Source organism: Triticum urartu, chromosome 1 (assembly GCF_003073215.2).
Source record: "Triticum urartu cultivar G1812 chromosome 1, Tu2.1, whole genome shotgun sequence".
Taxonomy (NCBI): Eukaryota; Viridiplantae; Streptophyta; class Magnoliopsida; order Poales; family Poaceae; genus Triticum; species Triticum urartu.
Window position 1 is genome coordinate 567810435 of NC_053022.1, and position 11709 is coordinate 567822143.

At 51.0% G+C, this 11709-nt stretch overlaps 1 protein-coding gene across 1 annotated transcript; it reads right to left on the minus strand.

The window, feature by feature from the left end:
• Positions 1-273: 273 nt before the first annotated feature.
• On the minus strand, positions 274-2523 carry LOC125539877 (glucan endo-1,3-beta-glucosidase 13-like). Its single transcript, XM_048703420.1, has 3 exons — positions 2382-2523; positions 660-2267; positions 274-568 (listed from the first exon to the last, which is right to left on the minus strand). The coding sequence occupies exons 1-3, from the start codon at positions 2455-2457 to the stop codon at positions 534-536; spliced, it is 1719 nt and encodes a 572-aa protein (XP_048559377.1). The 5' UTR covers positions 2458-2523; the 3' UTR covers positions 274-533.
• Between the last annotated feature and the right edge of the window lie 9186 nt (positions 2524-11709).

Below are 11709 nucleotides of genomic sequence, written 5' to 3' on the forward strand. Positions count from 1 at the left end.
AACCATGCAGCAATTGTACATGAAATCATAGAGATCGAATGCTTTTATTGCTTGTAATTTTGTCCATGAGTTTAGGAGCTCGGATTTTAAGACTCACAATCTCGCTAGGCATGCACTTTCGCTCGGGTTAAGCCGCCGTGTCTGGTTAGGCCTCCCTGGAGATTTGAATTTTATACCTGTAAATGTTAAGACAATGTAAATAAAGCCTGGCCAGAAAGTCTTAAAAAAAGATATGAGATATTAACTTACATCTAGATATGACATAATCAGACCCTTTATTAAAATGGAGCAAGCCAAAGCCATGACAGTTTACAGCGTTGAGGCCATGCCAGAGTAGCTAAGCCAGAAATTTCTAAAAAAAAACCTGAAACTGGCCACGCAGGGCTAAGGGAACAAAAAGGCAACGTTCTCAAAGGATCAAGCCAAACTAACATTTGAAAACTAGACTTTGTTGACAGCAGAGGATAATCCGCAGGATTATTGCTTAATCTCGTAGTAGATAGCAAAGCTTGGCCTTGGCTAGTTTCTTCACCTCAGGCCGTTGACGGCAGCACGCAGTTGCCGATCTCTGTAAAGAGTGGAACAAATCACCATTAACAAACCAAAACGTTCATTTCCTTTTCTTGAAACAAGAATCACAAATTCAGAAGCCAACTTACTTGGTGCCTGCTGGACAATAATACCGGCGCCGGCGAAGTCGCACGTTCCGGTGGCCCTGCCACGCAGCTGGTAATAGCTGTTGAACGCGAAGGACGCATGCGCGACCTTGGTGTCGGGGTCGAAGCACCGTGCTCCGGGCTGAATGTCTGTGCAGTTCGCGGCACCGGGGCCGCAGGCGTAGTCTAGGGCCGCCTGCAGCCGCGTGTCGCCCACCGCCGCGTTCGCCACGCACCAGCTCGGGCTCGGGTCGCACGCACCTGATGGTGCCTGGTTGACAATGGTGCCGGCGCCGCTGAAGTCGCATGCACTTTTAACCCGGCCGTTCTTCTGGTAATAGTCGTTGAAGGCGTAGGACGCGTGCGCGAGCTTGGTGTCGGGCTCGAAGCAGGGCTGGCCTGGCTGGATGGCACTGCAGTCCGCCCTGTTGCCATCCCTGTTGTCGCACGCAAAGTCCAGCGCCGCCTGCAATGCCGCATCCCCAACCGCCGCGTTCGCCACGCAATAGCTTGGTTGTAAGGGCCCGCCGCTGGTGCCGCCATGAACGAAGTCGATCGGGTTCGGGTACACCGGTTGCTGGTTCGGGTAGAACAGCCCGAAGTCCTGGTCATCTTCGGGCTTGTTGTTCTCGTTGAAGAGGGCGAAGATGTACACGTTGAGATCGGCGTTGGGACGGTGCGGGGTGCCGCGGACGGCGCTGGCGGTGAGCGGGCGGTGTCCATTTGCGGCCGCGGTGCCAGAGTTACCCTGCAGCACTTGGTGTGTGAGACCAGCCATGAAATCTTGGGCGTTTTGTGGGGTTCCTACTCCACCGTGGCCTTTGTTTGGGTGTCCTTCCTCCCCATGGTGTACCTCTGGGGTTCCGCCTCCTGCCGTGAGCTTCCTCATCCCCCCAACGTGCATGCTGGAGGACGGGAGCTTCTCCATCGCATAGTAGACTGCGTCGAGCTGGGCGTCAAAGAGGCTGAAGTACGTTTGTCCGCTACCAGTGTCAAGCACGCCATTATTGGGGCGGAACAAGAGGTAGTCAATGGACATGCCTGGGGTAGCCAGGTACGCGAGGTACGGATAGAAGTTCACCATGAGGTACGACCCGGTCTGTTGCAAGAAGTCGACCATGGGGCTCATCACCGACAGCGCGATGTCGTCCCGGAACGTGCCCGCGGACGGCGGGAACGACGGATTGAGCGCGTCGAACGCGATGGGCGTTGTCACCTTGACGGCGTCCGCCATGCCCAGTTTAGCCAACGCCGCCTGCACGTTCTTCATGGCCGGGACGAGCTGAGAGTTTAGTTGGCTAGCCTCTTTGAACACCTCGTTCCCGACCGTCACGCCATTGATGAGCGTGGCCGGGTAGTAGGCCTTCACGTTGCTCTGCACCCACTGGAGCGCGAAATTGTTTTGGTCGGCCGCCGCGAGCGGCAGCTCCTCGTTGGTCAGCTCCACCGTCACCTTGATGTTGGTGTTGGCCAGCGAGCGCAGCACCGTCGGGTCGGTGTCGTAGATCCTCACCATGGTGATGCCGTTTTTCTTGAGCAGTTGCACCACGGACGCCGGGTCCGGCAGGTCAGTGGCCACCCTCCCGTAGCACACTCCCACCTCGCCACCCTCTGATGCATGCAGTAGCAACAAACGTCAATCACTATCACGATTCACGAAACTACACCTGCGCCATATATATAGACACACACACATATCTCCGAATGAAACGTCTCCGTGATCACCTGCAGGAGTGAAGAAGAGGATCGGCAATGCAGCGCCGAGAAGGATGAGGAGGAGGAGACGGCTCATCAGCGCCATGCTCTTCGTAATGTGCGGAGTGGAGTGAGCTGGGGGCTAGAGGGAGGAGACAACGATCGGGCTAGCTGATCGATGAGTTGTGAATGATCCTATCTAGGTGGGCTGGAATTTATAGTCGGCACCAACGCTAACGTGGAGATAGAGTTTTCTTGGACAAAGAACCTGGAAATAGATGTTGCTACGTTCTCTTTGTGCAAGGCAACGATACGACTCGCAAAATTGGGATTGCTAGTGAGGCTGATCGCAGCATGCATTTATGCCGGCCGTGCCTAACTTGGACTTTGACTGGTGGAGTCACGGACGACTTGATATACGTACATACAGTGAAGAGGTATGCGTGCCTGGGCCGGCACACCCACAACCCTTGCCCCTAAATCCAACAGACAAAAGATCACTAGCTGGTGGCAGTATCCCGGGGCCCTTTCTCTTGTCTCGTACGTCTGATGCTCGCCGGCAGGAGACCCACGGCTGCGTACGATGACTCATGACTCATGACTGTATATGCCTGGATAAACCGCAGAGAACCCCATGCTCCTGCTTCCTGCAGCTACTTTGTCAACACGTGTGGGAAAGACCAGGGAAGACGCCGGTCAATGCAGCAGCTATCACTACTGCGTAGTACTTGCGGCAGGGTGCTTCATTTTTGATTGACAAGACGTTTTGTCTTGTACAGAAAACGCCGTGTTGCAACCGTCTGTCTGGTGCGAACAGTTGCACAGCATCTCGTCTCATTCATGCAGGAGCAGTTTGTCGTGTATAGAAATCGTCGTTTGCGATCTCCTGTCCCGTGACCCAAGTTGCCCGGTTGCAACCTTGAAGTATGTCGTCTCATTTCCTGCTCCATGCAGTTCTGGTCTATGCTCTTTGTGTAATGGTGAATGCGAGCCGAGCCTCGAGCCTGCCTCGAGCTCCGTGCTCTAGCGAGCACAAAAAACAGAGCTTGACTCGCCTCGCTCCGGCTCGAGTACAACTCGTGAGCCCACGCTTCGGTGGCGATGGCGGCGTGCAGCAGCACCCCCGATGTAGACATGGCCTGAAAGCAGTGGCGTGCAGGTAGCACGTCAACATGCGTGGGCAACCCCGGGCGAAGCTGGAGGAACCCAACCCTGGCGACGAGCTTTATTTTTTAAGGATGAAACAAACTTTATTCAGCAAAAACCACATGATATGGGATAGTGTTCGGGTCATGGGATTAGCCAAGCCAAACATGACGTCTCACACCTAAAGAAAACAAAATCTAGCTAGACTATGTGCTGCAATGTTAACGACATGACCCTTGAAGGAAAAAGGATTGCTATACATCCGACACTTTATTCACGACACCTAGCAGACGTTTCACATGATCTGTTGATTTCCATCTTGTTTTCAATCTGCATGGTCCATTTCAGTGTCGTGCAAGTATCGTGTAGGGCAGTATCGTGTGCACATCATTTTCGCGAAGGAAAAGATATAATCTGAAAAAGACCCTGGCGACGAGTGCGGAAGTGCTGGGTGGAGGACTTCTGGCATCATGGGAGGGACTGACAGGAGAAGAGACTTGTTTCCGGCCTCTTCGGCTACAGGAGATGGCTCGGCCCATGGCAACAAGTCAGCACGGATTCCTCACCTATCAGGCCAAGGGCAAATCCTATTTGACGCCCGCAGGCGTCAAAAGGACGAGCTTTCGCTGAAGCAAGTCTCCACTTGGGCCGGCCCATGTACGGATTTGTTCGCTGTTGTTTTTTCATTGTTTCTTGTGGGGTTTTTTTCGTTTTTCTTCTATGGTTTTTTGCTTCCAGTTTTTTTCACTGTTTTGTCCGGTTTTCAGTTGTTTTGTTCCGGGTTTTTTATTTTTCTGTTTTGGCTACTTTTTTGTTTCATTTTCTTTCTTTTACGTTTATTTTTTTGTTTTCTATTTCTGTTCCTCTCATTATTGCGTATTATATAAAAATCCCACCCGTGTGTTACAAAAATCTTCAACGTATTAAGAAAATGTTCAGCGTATATTATGAAATAGTTCACGTTGCAAGATAAAAATGTCCATCATGTATTAAAAAATGTTAATTGTATATTATTAGATTGTTCAACGTATATTAAAAAAATGTTCATTGTGTATTTAATTTTTTTTCCTCATATATTAAGAAATTGTTCAACATATACTATAATATGTCCATTTTAGTATTTTTAATTTGTTCAACATTTCTTTTACAAAAAACCACTGTATTTTAAAATTTGTTCAACGTATATTATAAAAGTGTTGAACGTTTAAAAAAAGGATTTGCCACTCTACTTTCTACTTTAAGCTGGGCGCTTTATTTAGAATGTTCGAGGTAGCTAACTCGGCTGGCTAGCCTCACTGAAATCCGGCATGAGGTTGGAGGTTCGTTCCCACGGATGCGGTTCTTCTTTTTTTGAAATTTTGCTTACGGCGTGATGATTGGGCCGGCCTATAGGAGCTCTCCAGGCCAAGTCGTTCCATGCTCGGGGAAAATATCTAGTGCTCCCAAGCTTCGGATGCTCCCGGTGCTTCAAATGTCCAAAAAATATTTTTAAAATGTTCAAAAAATTCTGAAAAAAATGTGGCAGATCGACGGAACATCGATGTCTCTTGTCACAAAATTTCAAATCAAAATTCGAAACATTGCTCGAGATACAAAAATGACTAATTTTTGTACATAACATAAGTTGGGCTTTAGTTTTGGCCCATTATCACATTGATGTCAAATTTGTTATTTTTGTATCTCGAGCAATGTTTCGAATTTTGATTTGAAATTTTGTGACAAGAGACATCGATGTTCCGTCGATGTGCTGCATTTTTTCAGAATTTTTTAAGCATTTTAAAAAATGATTTTCGCATCGGAACACCGGGAGCACCCTAGGTCTGGGAGCACTAGATACTTCCCCATGCTCGAGCTGACATCAAAAGCCCGAGTGGATAGAACTCTACGTTTCACGAGTCTCCTAAAAAAATGTATTTTTTTAGAAATGAAGGAGGATCCCGGTCTCTGCATCTAAACGATGCATGCAGCCACTTCATTTATTATTCACACAAAACCTTATAAAGTCATACAACAGTAAGACTAAAGTCACGTCTAGACAACATCTGCCGCTACTCTTATCCAGTTGATGTATGGATGTTGATAGTCTGGGTCTAATACCAAACAGACCCCGCAGCCAAACCTAACATCTAAGACCTGATGTCCTAACCAGGACGCCTGCCGGATATGGGGCACCCACCAGTCCGGCGCACTCCTCAATCAGGACGCCGCAGCCACCTGCCACCAATCCATCTTCAGAAATGTACTGCTGCATCTACCTTGCTCAGTCTAACTGCCGTCGATGCCACCATGACGCCAGACAACACCACCATCCCGCACTCGTCCATCATCACACGCCCACCGGCGAGATACCGCTGCTCCATGCCGCCGAGACCCGCCGTCGTCGACGCGAGAGAAGGCACGCCACACCACCTCACGCCTCTTCCATCCGGCGCCACTCCACAAACGATGCCCCCAATAGGGAACACGGCACCACAACGCCGCCATCATCCGATCCAGAGATTTTAGGATTTCTCCCGGAGTGGCACGAGCAGGTTGACGATAGTTGCTTGACGATGCCTTCATCAAGGTAACGACGTAGACGCCGCCATCGCCCGCCATGACCGAAGTTGGCTTGGTTTTCACCGGCTACTATGTCTCCTCAACTCGCCGCCAGTGCTAATAGTGGGATCCAAGATCCGTCACTACCAGCTTGGCCAACCGCCTTCGGTGGAGAAGGCAGCCACCACCACCATGCCCTAGCAAAGAGACCCGGACGTCCTCGTGTCGCGAAGATTACCCAGGGGGATCACCAGGCCAAGTCGTTCCATGCTCGAGCTGACACCAAAAGCCCGCAAATGGAACGCAGATTGATCAAGATCAATCAAGATGATGGCGTGGAGTGAAGATCGATCAATCAAGATGTTGCCTAGACAGTGGCTTTAGTCTTACTGTTGTATGACTTTGTAAGGTCTTTTGTGAATAATGAATAAAGTGGCTGCATGTATTGTACAGATGCAGAGGCCGGGGGTCCTCCTCCATTAAAAAAAACAATACATTTTTTTAGGAAACTCGTGAAACATAGGGTTCTGCCGGGTATGGGGCACCCACCAGTCCGGCGCACTCCTCAACCAAGACGCCGCAGCCACCTGCCACCAATCCATCTTCAGAAATGTACTGCTGCATCTACCTTGCTCAGTCCAACTGCCGTCGACACCACCACGACACCAGACAACACCACCATGCTGCGCTCGTCCATCATCACACGCCCACCGGCGAGATACCGCTGCTCCATGCCGCCGAGGCCCGCCGTCGTCGACGCGAGAGAAGGCACGCCACACCACCTCACGCCTCTTCCATCCGGCGCCACTCCACAAACGATGCCCCCAATAGGGAACACGGCACCACAACGCCGCCATCTACCGATCCGGAGATTTTAGGATTTCTCCCGGAGTGGCACGAGCAGGTTGACGATAGTTGCTTGACGATGCCTTCATCAAGGTAACAACGTAGATGCCGCCATCGCCCGCCATGACCGGAGTTGGCTTGGTTTTCACCGGCTACTATGTCTCCCCAACTCGCCGCCAGTGCTAATAGTGGGATCCAAGATCCGTCACTACCAGCTTGGCCAACCGCCTTTGATGGAGAAGGCAGCCACCACCACCATGCCCGGGCCAATAGACCTGGATGTCCTCGTGTCGCGAAGATTACCCAGGGGGATCACCAGGCCAAGTCGTTCCATGCTCGAGCTGACACCAAAAGCCCGAGTGGGTAGAACCCTATGTTTCACAAGTTTCCTAAAAAAATGTATTGTTTTTTTTAATGGAGGAGGACCCCCGGCCTCTGCATCTGTACAATGCATGCAGCCACTTCATTCATTATTCACAAAAGACCTTACAAAGTCATACAACAGTAAGACTAAAGCCACCGTCTAGGCAACATCTGCCGCTATTCCTATCCAGTTGATGTACGGATGCTGATACTCTGGGCCTAATACCGAACCGACCTTGCAACCAAACCTAACATCTAAGACCTGATGTCCCAACCAGGACGCTTGCCGGGTATGGGGCACCCACCAGTCCGGCGCACTCCTCAACCAGGATGCCAGCCGGGTATGAGGCCGCCGCAGCCACCTGCCACCAATCCATCTTCAGTGATGTACTGCTGCATCTACCTTGCTCAATCTAGCTGCCGTCAACGCCACCACGACGCGAGACAACGCCACCATCCTGTGCTCGTCCATCATCACACGCCCACCGACGAGATCCCGCTGCTCCGTGTCGCCGAGACCCGCCGTCGTCGACGCGAGAGAAGGCACGCCACAACACGTCACGCCTCTTCCATCCGGCACCGCTCCACAAACGATGCCCCCAATAGGGAACATGGCACCGCAACGCCGCCATCATCCGATCCGGAGGTCTTAGGATTTCTCCCAGAACGGCACGAGCAGGTTGACGATAGTTGCTTGACGATGCCTTCATCAAGGTAACGAGGTAGACGCCGCCATCTCCCGCCATGGCCGGAGTTGGCTCAGTTTTCACCGGCTACTATGTCTCCCCAACTCGCCGCCGATGCTAATAGTGGGATCCATGATCTGTCACTACCAGCTTGGCCAACCACCTTCGGTGGAGAAGGCAGCCACCACCACCATGCCCAGGCCAAGAGACCCGGGCATCCTCGTGCCGCGAAGATTACCCAGGGGGGTCTCCAGGCAAGTCGTTCCGTGCTCGAGCTGACACCAAAAGCCCGAGTGGGTAGAACCCTACGTTTCACGAGTTTCCTAAAAAAAATGTATTGTTTTTTTAAATGGAGGAGGACCCCCGGCCTCTGCATCTGGACGATGCATGCAGCCACTTTATTCATTATTCACACAAGATCTTACAAAGTCATACAACAGTAAGACTAAAGCTACCGTCTAGGCAACATCTGCCGCTACTCCTATCCAGTTGATGTACGGATGCTGATAGTCTGGGCCTAATACCAAACCGACCTCGCAGCCAAACCTAACATCTAAGACCTGATGTCCCAACCAAGACGCCTGCCGGGTATGGGGCACCCACCAGTCCGGCGCACTCCTCAACCAGGACGCCAGCCGGGTATGAGGCCGCCGCAGCCACCTGCCACCAATCTATCTTCAGTGATGTACTGTTGCATCTACCTCGCCCAGTCTAGCTGCCGTCGACGCCACCACGATGCCAGACAACGCCACCATCCTGCGCTGGTCCATCATCCCACGCCCACCGGTGAGATCCTGTTGCTCCATGCCACCGAGACCCACCGTCTTCGACGAGAGAGAAAGCACGCCACACCACCTCACGCCTCTTCCATCTGGCGCCACTCCACAAACGATGCCCCCAATAGGGAACACGGCACCGCAACACCGCCATCATCCGATCCGAAGATCTTAGGATTTCTCCCGGAGCGGCACGAGTAGGTTGATGATAGTTTCTTGACGATGCCTTCATCAAGGTAACGACGTAGACGCCGCCATCGCCCGCCTTGACCGGAATCGTCTCGGTTTTCACCGGCTACTATGTCTCCCCAACTCGTCGCCGGTGCTAATAGTGGGATCCAAGATCCGTCACTACCAGTCTGGCCAACCACCTTCGGTGGAGAAGGCAGCCACCACCACCATGCCCGGTCCAAGAGACCCGGGCATCCTCGTGCTGCTAAGATTACCCAGGTGGGATCTCCTCTTGCCGGTTTCGAGACGAGGCGCAACCGCAGTGGATCTCGATTAAAACCCCTCGGGCCCAGATCAGATCTCATCACGGGCAAAATCTCATCCGCCAAACGGCCGCCGGAGATCTCCTGGCCACCGCCAACCCACTGCGCACTGCCGTTGGAGGAAAAGGGAGATGGACGTCGCTACCCCCACGCGTTACCACCAGCCGAGGATGTTGGGGAACGTAGTAATTTCAAAATTTCCTACGCACACGCAAGATCATGGTGATGCATAGCAACGAGAGGGGAGAGTGTTGTCCACGTACCCTCGTAGACCGAAAGCAGAAGCGTTAGCACAACGCGGTTGATGTAGTCGTACGTCTTCACGATCCGACCGATCAAGTACCAAATGCACGGCACCTCCGAGTTCTGCACACGTTCAACTCGATGACGTCCCTTGAACTCCGATCCAGCCGAGTGTTGAGGGAGAGCTTCGTCAGCACGACGGCGTGGTTATGATGATGATGTTCTACCGACGCAGGGCTTCGCCTAAGCACCGCTACGATATGATCGAGGTGGATTATGGTGGAGGGGGCACCGCACACGACTAAGAGATCAAGAGATCAATTGTTGTGTCTATGGGGTGCCCCCTGGCCACGTATATAAAGGAGTGGAGGAGGGGAGGGGCCGGCCCTCTCTATGGCGCGCCCTAGGGGAGTCCTACTCCCACCGGGAGTAGGATTCCCCCTTTCCTAGTAGAACTAGGATCCCTTCCAAGTAGTAGCAGTAGGAGAGAAGGAAAGGGAAGGGAAAAGGAGAAGAAAGGAAGGGGGCGCCCCCCCTCCCTAATCCAATTCGGACCAGCCCATGGGGAGGGGTGCGGCCACCCTTTGAGGCCTTTCTCTCCTTTCCCGTATGGCCCATTAAGGCCCAATACGAATTCCCGTAACTCCCCGGTACTCCCGAGAATACCCGAATCACTCGGAACCTTTCCGATGTCCGAATATAGTCGTCCAATATATCGATCTTTACGTCTCGACCATTTCGAGACTCCTCGTCATGTCCCCGATCTCATCCGGGACTCCGAACTCCTTCGATACATCAAAACACATAAACTCATAATATAACCGTCATCGAACTTTAAGCGTGCGGACCCTACGGGTTCGAGAACTATGTAGACATGACCGAGACACGTCTCCGGTCAATAACCAATAGCGGAACCTGGATGCTCATATTGGCTCCCACATATTCTACGAAGATCTTTATCGGTCAGACTGCATAACTACATACGTTGTTCCCTTTGTCATCGGTATGTTACTTGCCTGAGATTCGATCGTCGGTATCTCAATACCTAGTTCAATATCGTTACCGGCAAGTCTCTTTACTCGTTCCATAATACATCATCCCGCAACTAACTCATTAGTTGCAATGCTTGCAAAGCTTAAGTGATGTGCATTACCGAGAGGGCCCAGAGATACCTCTCCGACAATCAGAGTGACAAATCCTAATCTCGAAATACGCCAACCCAACAAGTACCTTTGGAGACATCTGTAGAGCACCTTTATAATTACCCAGTTACGTTGTGACGTTTGGTAGCACACAAAGTGTTCCTCCGGTAAACGGGAGTTGCATAATCTCATAGTCATAGGAACATGTATAAGTCATGAAGAAAGCGATAGCAACATACTAAACGATCGAGTTCTAAGCTAACGGAATGGGTCTAGTCAATCACATCATTCTCCTAATGATGTGACCCCGTTAATCAAATGACAACTCATGTCTATGGTTAGGAAACATAACCATCTTTGATTAACGAGCTAGTCAAGTAGAGGCATACTAGTGACACTCTGTTCGTCTATGTATTCACACATTTATTATGTTTCCGGTTAATACAATTCTAGCATGAATAATAAACATTTATAAGGAAATAAATAATAACTTTATTATTGCCTCTAGGGCATATTTCCTTCAGAGGACTGCGCCGCTGCCGCCTCACCACAGGGGCTTCGTCCCGCGGCGTCATCAGCGACGACGACGGTAGTGGGAGGCGATGGAGGCGGAGGTCTGAGGGCGGTGTGGACGGGGACTCCCCGGGGTGGCGCGGCGCCGCCGCATCAGGGAAGAGAGTCGCGAGGGGGACGAGATATGAATGATTATTCTCTGTATGTTCGTGGAAGCTATATCTCGCTTACTGCAACACTCGTGACCAGCCAGCCCATTCAAGCGGTTTTAGGAACCTTACACATGAGCGCGGGGCTGGTTTTAGGAACCTTTTGTCTAGTTTGCCTACCTTTAAAAGAAGTATAGTTTGCCGTCTAGTTTTTTTATATATCTTTCTCCATGCTTTTAATACAATTCTCAGTTTTCTTTAGGATTTGTATTTCCTGTGTTTCTATTCATTTTAAGTTCTACTTTTTCCCTTCTCTTTTTTCACTTATTCCTTTTACTTTTGATTATTTATTTACTTTGTTTCATTTTTTTCCAACTTTCAAGTACATGTCAACTTTTTGAAATACACGTTCAACATTTTGCATGTATAGATTGAACATTCCAATACACATTGAATATGTTT